The sequence below is a fragment of the Sciurus carolinensis genome, chromosome 10 (genome assembly GCF_902686445.1).
Source record: "Sciurus carolinensis chromosome 10, mSciCar1.2, whole genome shotgun sequence".
NCBI classification, from domain to species: domain Eukaryota; kingdom Metazoa; phylum Chordata; class Mammalia; order Rodentia; family Sciuridae; genus Sciurus; species Sciurus carolinensis.
This window is the reverse complement of record NC_062222.1, coordinates 86,791,653-86,809,726: the sequence shown is the minus strand read 5'-3', so window position 1 is coordinate 86,809,726 and position 18,074 is coordinate 86,791,653. Positions and strand designations below refer to the sequence as shown.

The window sequence follows — 18,074 nt, the reverse complement described above, 5'->3', positions numbered from 1 at the left end:
AACAATAATAGATGTTGGCGTGGATGTGGGGAAAAAGGCACACTTTTACATTGCTGGTGGGGATGCAAATTGATGCAGCCACTCTGGAAAGCAGTATGGAAAATCCTCAGAAAACTTGGAATGGACCCGCCTTTTGACCCAGTTATCCCACTCCTTGGTTTATACCTATAGGACTTAAAATCAGCAAACTATAGTAACGCAGCCACATCAATGTTTACAGCAGCTCAGTTCACAATAGCTAGATTGTGGAACCAACCTAGATGCCCTTCAGTAGAGAAATGGATAAAGAAACTGTGGTGTATATACACAATGGAATATTGTTCAGCCATAAAGAAGATAATATGGCATTTGCAGGTAAATGAATGGAGTTGGAGAATATCATGCTAAGCAAAGTAAGTCAATCCCAAAAAACCAAAGGCTGAATGTCTTCCCTGATAAGTGTATGGTGATATATAATGGGGGTGGGGGAGTGGGGAGTGAGAGAAGTATGGAGGAACTTTAGATTATGTAGAAGGAAATGAGAGGGACGGGGTTATGAAAAATCGTGGAATGAGACAGACATCATTACCTTATGTACATGTATGATTACACGAATGGTATGAATCTACATTGTGTACAACCATAGAAACGAAATGATATACCCCATTTGTGTACAATGAATCAAAATGCAGTCTGTAAAAAATTAAAAGCTAAATAAAAATTTTTAAAAAATGAAAAAACAAACCAAAATACACAAATAAGCCCATCGTAAGTGAGCTATGGGACATGCCTTGGCCTAATATAAGTGAAATTGGAGTTCCTGAAGGAAACTAGGGGGGAAAGAGAGAAAAAAAAAAAAAAAAAAAAAGAGTAACTAATGGCTGAAAAGTTTCCAGGAATATTATAAACTCAAAGACTAGAGAGTAAACAAACCAAACCGAGAAATATAAAGCAAACTAAGGCAAGGTACATCATAAAACCAGGAATGAAGAGAAAAATTAAAAATGACTAGAGAAAATTAAGCATATTATAAATGTGAAAAAAGAAAATGTCAGAATGTCAGTCAACTTTCTTCCAGGAAGCAGCATGAATCGTTAAGTACTGAAAATGAAATGCTGTTGTCCTGGTATTCTATACCCAGTGAAAATATTTCAAAAAAAAAGAAAAAGAAAAAGAAAAGATACACAAAAGTTAAAAGAATTCACAGCAGGCAAACTGTCAATATAAGAAATGTTAAAGGAAGTCTTTCAGACACAAAGAAAGTAATATTAAATGGTTATAAGAATTTTTTTTTTTTAACGTTTACATAGGGTAATGATGTTTATTTTATTTTTCCCCTCCCCCCACCTCTCCCACCCCTCTTTTCCCTCTACACAGTCCTTCTTTCCTTCATTCTTACCGCTCTCCTTAGCCTAACTCTAAACCTAACCCTAAACCTAATGCTAGCCCCTCCCACCCCCCATTATATGTCCTCATACGCTTATCAGCGAGATCATTCGTCCTTTAGTTTTTTGAGATTGGCTTATCTCACTTAGCATGATATTCTCCAGTTTCATCCATTTGCCTGCAAATGCCATAATTTTATCATTCTTCATTGCGGAGTAATATTCCATTGTATAAATATGCCACAGTTTCTTTATCCATTCATCAACTGAAGGGCATCTAGGTTGGTTCCACAATCTGGCTATGGTGAATTGAGCAGTAATGAACATTGATGTGGCTGTATCTCTGTAGTATGCTGATTTTAAGTCCTTTGGGTATAGGCCAAGGAGTGGGATAGCTGGGTCAAATGGTGTTTCCATTCCAAGCTTTCTGAGGAATCTCCACACTGCTTTCCAGAGTGGCTGCACTAATTTGCAACCCCACCAGCAATGTATGAGTGTTCCTTTTTCACCACATCCTCGCCAACACCTATTGTTGCTTGTATTCTTGATAATCGCCATTCTAATTGGGATGAGATGAAATCTTAGGGTAGTTTTGATTTGCATTTCCCTTATTACTAGGGATGTTGAACATTTTTTCATATATCTGGTGATTACTTGTACATCTTCTTCTGTGGGTAATAAGAATTTACACAAAAGTATGAAGAATATTAGAAGTGATAAATATATCAAAACCGCTTTGGAGAGGACCGGCTAAAATTAAGCCTGTATATCATACAATTGGGAAGGTCAAAGGGGCAGGGCTGCCCAAGTCCTTTAGAAATAACATCTCATAGCCAAGTGTCCTAGATACTGTGCACAGTTATAGGATCTGTTTGCCTTGCTGGGTTTTCATTGTTTTGGCCCCAACCCTTCTTCTTTCTGTGCCCCCATTCCTCTTTTGGGAATGGTAATGTACTCTGTGCCATTATATATTGGATATAGATAATTTGCTTTTGATTTTAATAGGAATTCAGAGCCAAAAGTTGTTTGCCTTGAGTCTCAGAGGTGACTTTGGACTTTGAATTTGGGGAATGCTGAAACTGTCAAGACTATGAGACTCTTAAGAGATGGACTAAATGCACTTTGCATCATAAGATGGATATGAGCTTTGGAGGGCAGGGGTATAATGTTACGGTTTGGATATGAGGTGTCCCCCTAAAACTCCTGTTAATATAGGAATATTCAGAGATAAAATAACTGAATTGTGAGACCTGTAACCTAATCAGTTCATTCTAGTTTGAACAGACTGGGTGGTAACTGTAGGCAGGTGGGTCACTGGGTGCATGGCATGAAAGGGTTGTTCTTTCTGTGTCCCATCCCCCTGCTTCCAGACCATGTCATTAACTAAGCAGCATTCCTCTCTGGGCCCTTCTCGCATGACATGCTCTCTAGAATCAGTCCCAGAGCAATGGCATTGGCTGTCTAGGGACTGACACTCTGAACTCTAAATAAAATTACCCTCCTCCAAGTTGTTCTTGTGGAATATTTTGAACACTGAAACAAAAGTTGACTAAAACGAACAGTAACAAGAATGGATTAAACAAATAGAAAGCAAATAGAAAAATGGCATCAATGCTTCACGGCTTCTGTCTCTACTGATTCAACCAATTGTGTACTGAAAATATTCATAGAAAAAATAGTGTCTGGTCTGAACACATACAGACCTTTTCTCTTTGTCATTACTTTGAAAACAATGCAGTTTAACAATTTCTTGCACAGCATTTACACTATAAATTATGTAGAGATGATTTAAAGTACACCAAAGGATACATGTATGTTTTATGCAAATAACTAAGCCATTTTACATAAGGAACTGGAGCATCTATGATTATTAAACATGTCATATAAACACTGTATATAAAGACAGATTGTCAGATTGGATAAAATAAAAGGCCACAAGATGAGGATATACACTTTCAAAACTTTAGTCAATATAGTACGAGAAATCCGAGCTAGAACCATCAGATAAGAGAAAGACGATGCAAACCCAAATTATCCCTGATCACTAATGACAAGATTTTTTTCTTTTTTTTTTTTTTTGGGGGGGGGGTGTACCAGGGATTGAACTCAGGGGCACTTGAGCACTGAGCCACATCCCCAGCCCTATTTTGTATTTTATTAGAGACAGAGTCTCAATGAGTTGCTTAGTGCCCTGCTTGTGCTGCGGTTAGCTTTGACTGAGGCAGTCCTCTTGCCTCAGTCTCCCAAACCACAGGGATTATAGGTGTGTGCCACTGTGCCTGGCTGATGACATGATCTTATATACAGAAAACCCTAAAAATTCCACCAAAAAAAAATTAGAACTAATAAGTGAACTTTGCAAATTTGCAACATATAATCAATTGCACTGCCACACACCATTAGGAAATCTCTGAAGAAATCAAGAAAGCAAATTCATTTACAATGGCTACAAGATTAAAACAAAACTCCATAATAAAAACTATAAAAAACTGATAGAAGAAACTGAAGAGGCACAGACATCCCCACCAAGGGAAAAACATCTCATGTTCATGGACTGAAAAGAACTAATATTATCAAAATGCAATAATACCAAAAATGATCTACAGAGTCCAATGAAATCTCTATCAAAATACCAATGATATTCTACACAGAACTACAAAAATAATCCTAAAATATGTATGGAAACACAAACACCCCAACCAATCAAAGCAATCCTGAAGAAAACGATAACAACAACAAAAAACCAAACAAACAAAAAATACAAAGCAGGAGGCATTATACTACTTGAATTCAAACTAAAATACAAAGCAGTAATAATCAAAACAGCATATTATTGTTGCAAAAATAGACATTGACCAAAGGAGCAGAACAAAGAACCCTGAAGTAAAACCATGTGTCATCTATGGTTGAGTTTTGACAAAGGTACTAAGAATAAGCACTGGATAAGGGATAGTCTTTGCAATATATGGTACTAAAAAAACTGGGTATCCACATGTAGAAGAATGAAACTAGAACTCATCTCCCTGCCAGTTACAAAAAAACAGACAAATTTCTGATTTAAAGGTTTCTGCACAGCAAAAGAAACAGAAAATAATTGCAAACTATACATCTGACAAGGAGTTAAAATTCAAAATATATAGAACTCAAGAAATTCAATATATAAAAAAATAAACCAATTAAGAAAATGTGCAACAAACCCAAATCAGTTCTCAAAAGACATACAAATAGCTAACAGGTCTATGAAAAAACTGCACTTTATCACTGTTATGGTTTCGATGTTAAAAGTTCTACAAAAGCTTATGTGTTGAAAGCTTGGTTCCCAGCTGATAGTGTTATTGTGACATGTGGAAACCTCGGGAGATGGAGTTGAAAAAAGTACGTTAATTGTGACATGCCATTGAAGGGTATATTGGGACTTTGGCTTGCTTGCTCTTTCTGTTTCTGCCTGCTATAAAGTAAGCAGCTCTGCTCTGCCCTGCCCTCTCCACCATAATGTTCTGCCTCACCACAGGCCAAAAAAAAACAAAGTCAAGAAACAATAAACTAAAACTCTAAAACCATGATATGAAATAAATCTTTCCCCATTTAAGTTTTCTCAGGTATTTTGTCACAGCAATGAAAGCTAACCTAGAAAAATGGCACTGATAAGTGGGGTCATTTTTTGTGACTAAACCTAACCATGTAGTTCTAAAAACTATGGAACTGGTTTGTAGGAGGAATTTGGAAAACTTTAGAGAAGCAGGCCAGAAAAAGCTTAGGATTCTATAAAAGGAGCTTAATGGGTGGATTCTTGTGGAAGCTCAGAAGTCCAGAATGCTAATAGGAATGAGAACAGTAAAGGGTGCACTCATGAGGTTTCAGATGAAAATGAGGACAACATTGGGAGTTGGATTAAAAGGTTTTAATATTACTTTATGGCAAAGAACTTACCTACAATTTATCCATGCCCTAAGACTTTTTGTGAAGCTGAGTTTAAAGGCGATGGACTACTTAATCTGTCAGAGGAAATTTCAAGGCAGCACAGCATACTGGCTATGGCATGGGTAATGCTGCCTGCTTTTAACAAAATTTACAGTGACAATCAGGAGCAAAACAAGAGCATAAAGATTTGAAAAACTTGCAATTTTGCCAGAACAAGAGCATGCTTAAAGTTATGGACAAAGAGAGTGTGGTTATTAAAGAGACTTGTCTTTAAAAAGAAGTCAAGTACTTTGAACAGACACAAAAGGAAAGATGCTGTGGTGAAGGTATCTTAAAAATCAGCAAGAACCCTGTCTTCACAGGTTCAAAGATTTTGAAAATAAAAGCCTGATACTTAAGAAGAAAGTCCCTGCATATCCTGCCTCCCACAAGGTTGCTGCATAAGAAGGCTGTTTCTCCAGCATTTGATTCACCATGCTCAGTTGTCCAGGTACTCACGAGGCTGCTGTAGTTGTAGAACAAATAAGTCTGACTATTATTGAGCTGGTGACAGGCATTGCTGTGTGATGCTGGTTTTGCAAGCATGCAGAATGTAAGAGTTGTGATCATGGCAGCTTCCAAGCCACAGGATATGAATGCCCTGATGGTTTGAAGCTCACGTGATAAAATGTGCTCCAGAAGCTAGACCTGGAGTTATAGGATTGAATCTTCACCCTGAGGGTTTTGGTCCTGCTTTGGTCTCCATCTCTCCTTTCTACGCCCTCATTCCTTCCTTTTGGAATGTGAATGTTCATCCTGTATCTATTTCACCAATGTATGCTGGAAATATGTAACTTGCTTTTTGATTTTTACAGCGGCTCACAGTTAAGAGTTTGCTTTCAAATCTCAGAGACTTTGTACTTGGGATCTTTGAATAATGCTGCAACTGTTGAGACTACAAAGACTCTTGGAGATGAAACACATTTTGCATATGGCTATGAGTCTTTATGGGCCAGGGCTTGAATGTTATAGTCTGGATCTTTAATGTCTCTCCAAAACTCAAGTGTTAAAGCTTGGTTCCCAGCTAAAGATGCTATTAGGAAGTTCTAGAAACTTTGGGAGGCCTAGTTCATACTAGTAGGTCACCAAAGGCGTGAATTTCAAAGGTAAATTTTGTTTCCGGACTCAGGCTCTGTTTTCAGCTGCCATGAGGTGAGCAGTTTTGCTCTGCCACACCCTTCTGCCATGATGTATTGCCTCACAATTGGCCCAGAAATAAAGGAGTCAGCTGATTATGAATTGGAACTTCTGATAAGTCAAAAACAAATCTTTCCTCCTTTAAGTTGTTTTTCTCAGTTTTACTTTAATAGCAACTGACAGCTGACTAATAATCACTAACCACAGGAAAACAAATATTGAAATCACAATAAAAAATAAATAAATCATAGTGCCTGGCACATAGTTTAAAAAAAAATAAGGCACAATGAGATTATTACCTTACCTCAGTAAGATAGCTATTACCAAAAAGACTAAAGAGTAAGTAAGAATGTGAAGTAAAGAAACTCTTAAACACTGTTAGAATGTTTATGAGTAGAGTCATTAGGAAAGATAGTATGGGAGTTTCTCAAAAAATTCATTTGATTTGGCAATCCCACTACTGAGTATATATCCCAAAGAAATAAAATAAGTCCTTTGAAGAGACATCTGCACTCACATATTTACTACAGCACTATTTGCAATGGCCAAAAAATGAAAACAATCAGAGTGCCATCACATGGATAAATACCATGGAATAATATTCAGCCACAAAAAGGAATGAAATTCTGTCATTTGCAGCAACATGGATAGAACTGATGATCATTAAGATAAGTGAAATAAAGCAGGTACAGAAAAAATAAGTACTGTATAATCTCACTTATATGTGGAATCTGAAAAGCTGAGAGTGGAAATGGTAGTTATTGAGTAGCAGGGATGGAGATGGGAAAAAGTTTATCAATGGGTACTAAGTTGTGTCAGGAGCAGGAAGTTCTGATGTGTTACTACACAGTAGGATGACTGTGGATTACAAATATGTACAATGCTTTTAAAAACTAGAAGAAAAGATTCTGAAGGTTTTCATCATCAAGAAATTTATATTAAACCTGATTTAAATATTATATTACCTATGTACCAAAATGTCACACTATACAATTTTTAAATGTACAATTTTTGTTTTATTTATTTGCTAAAAAAATAAACAAGTATGAAAAAAAGAAAGAAAAATGCAAAAGCTCAATAATATGCTATCTATAAGAAGCCTAATTTAAAGACACACAAAAAAAAGTAAAAGGTGAATACACTAAGAGGACATAACAATTCTATGTTTATGCCCTGATCACAGAACTTCAAATGACATGAAGAAAAAACTGATAGAAATTAAGAAACCAATAAAAACACTATAATAATCAACATCCCTCTAATATAAAGAGTAGACATAAAATGAATAAGCAAGTAGGACACATGAACAATACTATCAATCAATTTGACTAGACATTAATAGGAAAATCCAATAAGTAACAGAACACATTCTTTTCAAATGTACTTACAACATTGATCAAGACAGACCATATTTTGCAAAAAAATTTTTAAATTCAAGTCATACAAAGTATGTTCACTGACAATGTAATCGAATTAGAATCTCATGTTTACTATTGTTACTAAGGACAGAATTGTATACTTGAACATTGCTAAGAGAATAGATTTTTAAAAGTGTTTTTTTTTTTTTTAATTATTTAAAAAAGTATTTTTGGGCTGGGGATATAGCTCAGTTGGTAGAGTGCTTGCCTTGCAAGCACAAGGCCCTGGGTTCAATCCCCAGCACTGCAAAAAAAAAAAAAAAAAATGTTTTTATTACAAAAAGAAGGCAAAATATGTGATAAAATATGTTAATTTAGCTTAATTTGGTCATTGCAAAATGTATACAATAGTAAAACATCATGTGGTACATACCAAAAACATATGCAAATTTTATTTGTCAATTTAAAAATTCTGAAAAATTAGAAATCATCAATAAACTAAGTTCATCCTACGAGACAGTATTACCCTGATACCAAAACTAGAGAAAAATCATTGAAGAAATACTACATACCACTATCCTTCACAAGCAGACACACAAAAATTTCCTGAAATTCTGAGACACACAAACATGCATGTAAAAATACAACATGAGCACTAGGGTCTGAATGTTTCTGTTACCCTGAAATTCATATGTTAAAACCAAATTCTCCCTATGAAGGTTTTCTGATGTGGGAAGGCTTTTGGGAAGTAGTTTTAGGAATCAATTTGGGCAGAACCCACAGGAATAGGATTAGTGCCTTTATAAAAAGAGATCTGACAGGAGTACAATTGCTCCTTCTGCCATGTGACGACCACAGCAGGAAAGCATTATCCAGAAGCAGAGAAAGCCCTCCAAACACTACTCTGCTGGCATCTTAATCTTGAACTTCCTCAGCACACAGCACTGTGAGCAATATTAAATCTATTGTTTATACACTATAATGTATTTTGTAAACTAAGACAATGACTACATTGATTTTATCCTCTAAATAGAAGTGAGGGTGGTATAATGTCCCAAAACTAATCATTGTAGTTTACAAAATTAAGAAACAAAAATACAAAGGTTGGTGGGGGAGTCATAGTATTATTTCAGAGAATTCAGAAAGTATGAATCATGAGTCACTTAGTGACACAGGTACATTTTGAGAAATATGTCACTAAGCAATCTTGCCATCATGTGAAAACAATGTAAAAAAGTCTCTGAAAGAGTGTACTTCTACAAACCTAGATGGTATAGCTTATTACACATGTAAGCAATATGGTACAGCATCTATTTCCAGAGTTGCAAGTTTCATGCACTGAAGATTTGCTCTGGCAAGTAATTTTCTTTCAAAATCAGAGTAACCAAAAATTCTTCAAATGCCTTCACATCAGCATGTGTAGACTCACCATTCACTTTTATATTATGCAATAAATAATAATTCTTGATCATTAAAAACCATCCATAGCTAGCAGTAAATTTAAAAACAAAAATAGGTTTGGTCTTTAATTCCAACACTGCAAATAAACTTTGGCTTTGGTTGCAATCATCATGGTGTTGAGAGGAATGTTTCTGTATTTGGTCTTCAATCTAGGTCATTTGAAGTTTCTCCAAATCTCACAAGGGCCCATTTCTGTTATTCTCAATGCCTTCAATGAAGCAGATCCTTTAACAGTTTCTGTCACTGTGTTCTTGCCCTCCAAGATCACAGCTATGATGGAATGAGATATGCCCGACATGGGAGCAATAATCATCACTGATTTTCCACCTTTGTAGTCCTCAATAAATTTTCATTTCATTTCCAGGTCAACTGATCAACACTGCCTCTTTCTGACAGTAGCAGTGGATTCTGTATGCTTAGGGGCTATATTAGTCAGTTTTTCTTTGCCGTTAACAAAATACCCAAAAAGAACAACTTAGAGAGGAAAAGTTTATTTTGGCTTATGGTTCCAGAGATTTTAGTCTATGGTGGGCCAACTCCATTGCTTTGGACCCAAGATGAGATAAATACATAATGGTAGAAGGGTATGGCAGAGGAGCCCTGTTCAACTCATGACTGGTCAGGAAGCAAAGAAAGGAAATGGGGGAAGGGGCTATAGGGTAATTGAATCCATCCAGGGCATGCCCCCTGGTGACCTAGTTCCTCCACCCATGTTTCAACTGCTACAGTTATCACCCAGTCCATTCAAACCAGGATGGACTGATTAGTAGGTTATAGTTCTCACAATCCAATCATTTCACCTCCAAACATTCTTGTATTAATGCAGGAGCTTTTAGGGACACCTCATGTCCAAACCATCACAGGCACCAAGATGAACAAAACAACACTAAACCAAGCACAAGAGAAAATGACAAGATAAATGGTAAATTAGATGTATGAGGTTGCTATTGGTGTATGCAGTAGGCTTTTTTAATAAGGAATGAACTCTAAAATAATATTAGTAAAAAAGTATAATAAATATGTATACCAGAACATAGATGCTCATTATCATTATTATTGTACATCATCATATGTGACTTGCTTTTATACAACTGGCAGTGCAAGAGGTTTATTTACAATAGCATCACCACAAATAGGAGCAATGTGTTGTACTAAGATATTGCAAGAGCTACAATGACCTCATTCGGCAAAAAGAATTTTTCAGTGCAATTATAATCTTACCTATATGTAGCTGGTAAGTGACCAAAATGTCATTATGTGGCACATGACTCTATTTGACAAATCTTATATTACTGATCAAAAACCTAAGCCCAAACCAAAACCAAAAAGACAAACCTACAGCTAACATCATATGCCACCACGAAAGAATATTTTCCATCAAATATTAGGAACGAGGTAAGGATGTTCACCTTCACCACCCCATTGATAAATGAATATGGTATGTAGTATATATATGCAATGGAAAATTATTCAGCCTTAAAAAAAGGAAATTTTATAATATGGTACAACATGCATGAACATCAAAGGCATGTATGCCAAGTGAAATATGCCAACCGTGCAAAGACAAACACTGTATAATTCCACTTATATAAGGAAGCTAAACAGAAGCAAAAAGTAGAATGGAAGTTGTCAACGACCAGGGAAAGGATGGTTGGGGTAGTTGTTATGTAAATGGTACAGTGTCAGTCATGAAAGATGAAGAGATCTTCCATACAACAATGTACATAGTGTTAACAATATGGAGCTACACATTTAAAAATTTGCTAATAGGGTAAGGTTCATGCTGTGTTTTTAGTCCAATAATAATTTTTAAAAAGGTAGGTTGTGACCATATTCTAAAATACAATATAAGGTATAACATCTAGACTTGCACAATAAGACGAAATGGTTAGAACTATGGTTGTGTGTAAGAATAGAAAAGGGAACTTCTGAAATTCATCTTTACCCTACCCTACATTCATTCAACTTACTTCTGAATCTATCTTCCTAAAATGATAAGCGATTAAGGATTCTTGGTTACATTTGTTTGTTTGTTTGTTTGTTATTTCCACAATCCCAGAGTGCTGGGGATTGGAACCCGGGTCTCCAGAATGAGAGGCAAGCACTCTACAAGATGGGCTATCAGGTCTGCCCTCGATTAAGGATTCTTAAAAGAGACAAAATACTTAACGTTTCTTCTATGAAAATTATATTACAGAATGTCTCCTGATCATAAAACATGCTTCAGAAGGCACCTTAAGTTTGGATTCCTAATTTGTAATTATATTTTCAGTGTCCTTTTGGTCATGTCCTTTTTGGCATAACAGATAGCAACTTGTCCCTAAGATAAATCACTGTCCAAAGTCCAGAGTCTAATACTAGTTCTCACTAAGCAAAAAACATGTATTAACAAAACAAACAAACAAAACCCAACTAACTTCCAAACTTTTTAGTTCAGTCACTAATAATAAAATCTCCAGAACTGTCACTAAAAAAAGAAAAAAAGTTAATTTTTTAAATCTGAGAAAATAAAGGCTGTTTCTTGGTGAAAATCTCACATTATGGTCTTTACAATACAATTCTTTTTTTTTTTTTGCATTTCTAGAAAGATAACTTATAATCAGTAACTCAGCACTGAGTGGTATAGTAGTACCCACACAAACCTCTAGCTTTGTCATTTTTTAATTGATCCCTGCATTTACTATAACCATTTTAAAGAAAGATTGAAACTTAAAAATGCACATTAGGAAACAACAGGAAGATGTTTTCAACAAGGCATGCATCCAAAGTGCAAACAATTACACCCAAAGACAATGTCTATCAGGTAAAAGAAAATGGTTTACCTTAAATAATAAGAGCTGAAATGCTATGCTCTACAATTTATAGTCAAGCAAACTACAACCTACTTACTTACACAGTATTATAAACAAAAATTTAGTCACTGGTCTACTGAATATTGTGTTTTTTTACATCGGCTTTACAAGGTTGGAAAGTCATAAAAAACAAAGTAAAATTAGCCAATATGATGTTAAGAAGTTGCCAGTTGCTATTCCAAGAACATAACTAAAAGGACACTAAGAATATAATTACAGACTAAGTCTAAATTTAAGGTACCTTCATTTTGTGATTAGATCACTTGTTCATTCTTTTTTTCAAGAGAAGTGTACAAAACAGGACTTGGAATCAACATCTCAGGTGGTATACATGAACTCCTAATAAAGTACTCATAACTGACTCTGCATCCCAAATAAAACTAAAGAGTAATTCAAAATACAAAATGAGCCTATCTTTTCAAATTAATACATAAAAATGTATTTTTATGACTATACAGAGGAAATCTAGTAACTTTTATACATACACTGTACAGGTATATTTTGTAGTGGATAGCAAAATCCTTCTTAGTCCTATCAATTAATCTAAAGAAACTGAGATTTAAATTTTATTAAAGCTCTTAGGCTACACATAGTATAGAAGCAAACAAACAAACACAGAAACCCTAATTTTAACCTTACAGGAACTCCTAAAATATACATACAAAATTCTCCCTAAGCCTAATGCCATCTTCAAATATATTACTCTGTTACTTGAGGACAAAGGGGAAAATAAGATTCCACATGGTTCTTACCTGTATAATGCATCATCGATTTCCACAGATTCTGTTGACATGATGGGCAGATTTTTACTTGCACTGAGAGGGAAAGAAAAAGAAAAAAAAAAACCCAAACCTTTAAGTATGGTTATTAAATACTCACAGTTTATAATGTAATTCTCAGTTATAACATGACATCAGATTCATGACTTACTAAAGATTTTTACATACCAAATATATCTATCATTATCACTTTAGATTTTTAAGCTGTATTAAAATTAAAATTCACTCTGTCCTTTGTGTACTAAATTTTACAGTTCAAGATTAAGTTTTATTCTGAGGTGTTGTTATTGCTCATTTACTCTCATGGATCTATCTGTAGCAATTTTGTCCCACGAACCTTTTCTGTATGCACACTCTTCCTAAACAGACCCTTTAGTCTCACAGAATTAACCATATATTAATGATATATAAACCTATTTCTTTATGTATGCTCTTTCTTGACCTACAGATTTTATACACCTGCCAAAACAATAACTCTATTCTGATGTTTAACTGGTATCCTAAACATCAGAAACCCAAACAGAATTCAATTCCCTGTGCCTCTCCTACTAGGGATAAAAAACACTTAAGAAACATCTGTTGAGTGAATTTTAAAAATTAAAAAAAAAATACTAATAAACTTATTAGTATGATAAAGTATATATACTTCAGTGATATTTTATTTATAGTAGTGTGTACCAATTTTTGCTGGATCTGGGAAGCACCATTACCAATTACAGGGTTCTAAAAATAAACTGATAGGAAATTTGAGTGTAACTTTTTACACCTGACATTGATAAAGCCATGGAGTTTGGAAACACACATGATTAAAATGTTATCAATTACCTTACTAAACACTGATTAGCATCATCAAATGACATCAGCTTCTAGTTAATTATAGGGATAACTATTTGACCACACTCATGAAAGCAAACCATAAATGCATTCTGAGAGATAACCTAATAAAAACATTATACACACACAATATACCGTTTCAGTATTCTCATAGAATATACAAACAAAATTTCTTATTATACAGTTTCCTATTATCTTATCCCTACTACACTTGCATTTACTGTCTTCCTTGCATGGGGCACAATTAGTTTGGTGGTTAAACTTCCTGAGTGAAAATGAGAAGGATTATATTCTAACCAGCCTGATTGTTAATTAGAAAGTTCTACCTCACTGAATGTTTTAAGACTATTTTTTAAAATACTAAATTTTGTGAGACAATAAAAAAATACTTCACCCAAGGGGCAATTTTGTTTTTATTACATATTATCTCCCAAGTAAATGTGACCTGACAGGGCAGACAATACCATGGAACTTAAAACAACCTTCAGTCTGAAAGGGGCGGAAACGCTACAAGTATACGCTACAAATCTCCTATTGCCTAAAATTAATACATCCATCATTTCTATCTTTGATATGTTGTATTATGATAAGGGGGCAGGATGCAAGCTTCATGAAAGAGGAACTACTTACTAAGACACTAGAAAGGGCCTAGCAGGACATCCCCAGCCTAATTCTGCAGGAGCGGGAAGGACGCAAAGGAGACCAAAACTAACCAACTTGTGTCCCTGGCTTCCCCTGACCCCAGTTCGCCGTAGCCAACAGAGGCTTCAGGGTGCTCTGCCTCTGATTCATCCTTACTCGTTCCCTGTGGCAATAGTTTTCAAAGGAGGATCCCAGTGGAGGATGATGCACCGTGGCGCTCTTAGCTTTCATTTAACGTAAAAGAAAAGGGAAGGTGCTTGGTACTTGGCAGGGAAGCTCGCTTCAAGCGATTTGGGCCAGATCTAGCTCCGGTCAGAGCCCCTCACATTAGCTAATCAGCAGGAAGGAGGATGCTGGACCCTAACCGGAACTGTGAAAGCCCCGAAAGGGGCGGGACGCAGAATTTCGCCTCAGGAAACGTCCGGGGCCACAGAGGCCCTAGCCCGCGCCGCCACACCCACCCCGCACGCTCCGCTGAATTACCAGGGCCGGCTCAGCTCGGCCCGGTGGCCTCCCGCGCGCTCCCTGCCCGCCCGAGGGGAAATAGAGTGCTCGAGTCCAGGTCCTGCAGCCCCGCAACCACATCATCTTCTCACCTGCCGGTTACCCAGGAAGAGCAGGAAGCCTCCTCCCCACGAGAAACGGTCACAAGCTCGGATCCCTCCATAGTCCGCCGAGACGCCACCGCCGCCGGCTATGGGAGGGAGGCGAGGGGGCGGGACCGCGGGGGTCAAGGGGCTTGTGGTGACGTAATCAGAGGGGGCGGGTCCGGAGGAGCTCGGTGAGGGGCGGCGCTTTCCCGTCAACCCCAGGGACGTCCTGGTTTCCGGTTTGGGTGTGGCCGCAGGGCGGGCTTAGCCGCAGGTGAGTGAAGTGGCACGCCTTACTGAGTGCAGGACTTGCTTCACGCCGACGTACGCCAAACGCTGAAGTTACGTGTCATCTCTGGCTTAACAAGCCGAGCATCCAGGACTCTAGTGACCCGCGAAATTTGGGAACTGCCTTGCAGATCCTTCGTTTTATTACAAGTAGAGCAAAACTCCCTATATTTTATAAACAAAAACTAGAAAACTAGAAAACTCCAGATTTTTGGGATTCCACTTAAATAATTTTGGCCTACCTGTGAGGCGATGCCATATGTTTAATAGAATCAGGTGGATTTTAGAGCTGTTAAGTTAGCCCCCTTTATTTTATGGGTGAAGGAAAGGAACTTCTTTATCGGTGTGGCTTGGACAAGATCCTAGAGCTAATCACTGTCAGATTACCAGAACACAAGTTTAATAAGGACTGTTCATTTAATTCTCTTTCCATTGACTCCCGTTTCATCCTTTTTTGGAAAACAGTTGTACTCAATAACAACTGAGAAAAAGTCTGCAGGATTTTAAAAGTGGCATACTTTGGGTATTATAATTTTGTGTAATGTATAATAGTTTTATTTAATTAGAATTTCTTCCTCTCATATGAAAATAAGGGGAAAAGTAAAACTACTTTATCCTTTGGGCATCTCAATTCTGTTTGCAAAATTGCACCTCCAAAACTTGCAAACTTCATGTTGTTCATCTTTGGCATCATGGATACTCTCTTATGGGCTAGGTGTCTCAATTCAGTTGTGAACCTTTTCTACATAACCATTAAAATAGTTTGGTTTATGTCCATTCTTTTAAGGTTCTGGTCTAGCACTAGGCTTATCCCTGTCTTTTCCTCTTATTGTAAAATTAGCAGGTACAAATATTTTTGGCTAACTCACCCCCACAGATACCGTCAGTTTCCCTGGTTCCCACACTCTAATTTCCCTTCCCTATTTCTTTTCTTCCCGAATATTTACTAAATGCCTATTAAACATTAGGACTTAGTGAGTAGATGGGTAATCAGGAAATAGTACCCTCTGATTTCATCAGTCTCATGGGAAGCCAAAAATAGAAAATAAATAGAAATGTAATTAAAGAAAGTGATAAGTATGATAAAATTTAAAAAGGATAAGGATATTGAGAAAGACTTGGAGGAGGAGTGGGGGAGAAAGAACATATTAGATTGAGTAGCAGTGAATGACTTCTTGAGAGAATGTCATTTGAGCCAAACCCTGAATAATGTGAGCCATGTGAAGATCTAGCAGAAGAATTTAAGCTGAGGGTGAAGCAAATGTAACTTTGTTTTCTTTTTAGTATTTTATCATCTCCCAATATGTATTTACTTGTGTATTGCTGCTTTCCCTTTCAAGAGGACTGAGATTTTCCTGGAGAAAGATTCAGAGTATGAGGGGGATTCAATGTGAGAAAGACTTTCTGTTGTTGGATTTGGAGAGGGAGGAAAGGGGCCATGTATTATGGGAGAGAAATGCCTTTAGGAGCTGAGTGTAACCTCAAGCTAATAGCCAAGAAAAGAAATGGGAGTTGTAGAACTACAAGAAACTAAATTTGTCAACAACCTACACGTGCTTGAAGAAGACACTGAAACTTCAGATCATACTGTAGTCAGATGATACCTTGATTTCAGTATTATGAGACTCTGAGCAGAGACCCTACCTATGTTATGCCTACATTCTGAGGTAGAACTGTGAGCTAATAGATTTTTTTTTGAGTTAGTAAGTTTATAGTAATTTGTTATGCCACAATAGAAATCAAGTGTACTGTACTTTATATGAGTACATTTCTTCACACTTAACATCCTTGAAATTGAAATGTGTATTTTCTCATTTATCATTACAGAATATAGTGGTATATTTTATTAGCCAGTTTTCTATTGCTGTAACAAATGCCTGAGATAATCAACTTAAATGGATTAAAGTTTTAGGTTTCAATCCATGATCACTTGGCATTGTTGCTTTGGGTCCTTGTCAGCACAGTGTGTCATGGTGGGACTATGGTAGAAGTACCCTGGTCATCTTATGGCAGCTGAGAAGCAAAGAGAGAGGAAAGGTCTAGGATCTAATATCCCCTTAAAACACTTACCCTCAGTGACCTAATATTCTTCCATCCAGCCCCATGGCTTAAAGATTCTACCACCTCCCAATAGCATAAGGGCCTGGGGACCAAGCCTTTAAACACATGCACCTTGGGGGGACATTTATGATCCAAACCATAGCAGAAGGCGTTAGATTTGATGAAATGTGGTATGAATTATTTGAGACGTACAATATATTAGGAGCTCAGAGTTAACAGATTTTAATGTTTTGTCATATTTTCAAATGGGAAAATAATTAAAAAATCATCAGGCTTTTTGACAGAGAAGTTTCAGACCACAAGAAAGTGAGATTACATATTTAGGATATTAAAGGGGAAAAAAACTTTAAGTCAAGGATTTTATATCCAGCAAAACAAACAAGTTCAAAGAGTACAAATATTTATCCACTATTGATAAGATATCAGCCTTTGATTAGACTATCCTTTTCATGAGCCTCTCTTGAATAATTATTACAGAATTAATTTATAGCAACCAAAAAAACTAGACAGATGTGGGCATGGGGATTGCATCAAGTTCTTCACAGCAAATCTATTGTGTTTATTAGCTTTTGTATTTCTCCTACTTTATTTTTGGTTACTAATTCTCCTGAGTTCTCACCTCATTTCCAAGTTTTTCTAATTCTGAATCATGTTCATTCATGTCTTGTACCATTTTCTTAATATCATTCAGCCAGTTTCCAGAGAGTAACTTATAATTTAGATCTATTTTGTGGTACCTCTTTCAAGC

General features: G+C 36.5%; 1 protein-coding gene across 2 annotated transcripts in view; it reads right to left on the bottom strand.

The window, feature by feature from the left end:
* The window catches only part of Uba6 (ubiquitin like modifier activating enzyme 6), an 85,982-nt gene extending 70,877 nt beyond the window's left edge, over positions 1-15,105 (bottom strand). The window contains exons 1-2 of one of the 2 annotated variants that reach the window (XM_047565974.1): positions 14,984-15,105; positions 12,885-12,947 (exon numbers count right to left, since the gene is read on the bottom strand). In XM_047565974.1, coding sequence (XP_047421930.1) covers positions 12,885-12,947; positions 14,984-15,054 — 134 coding nt within the window. In that variant the 5' untranslated portion in view covers positions 15,055-15,105. Of the gene's footprint in view, positions 1-12,884; positions 12,948-14,870; positions 14,954-14,983 lie in introns of those variants that run through there. The other variant, XM_047565976.1, reaches the window with a different exon arrangement.
* Positions 15,106-18,074: the final 2,969 nt, after the last annotated feature.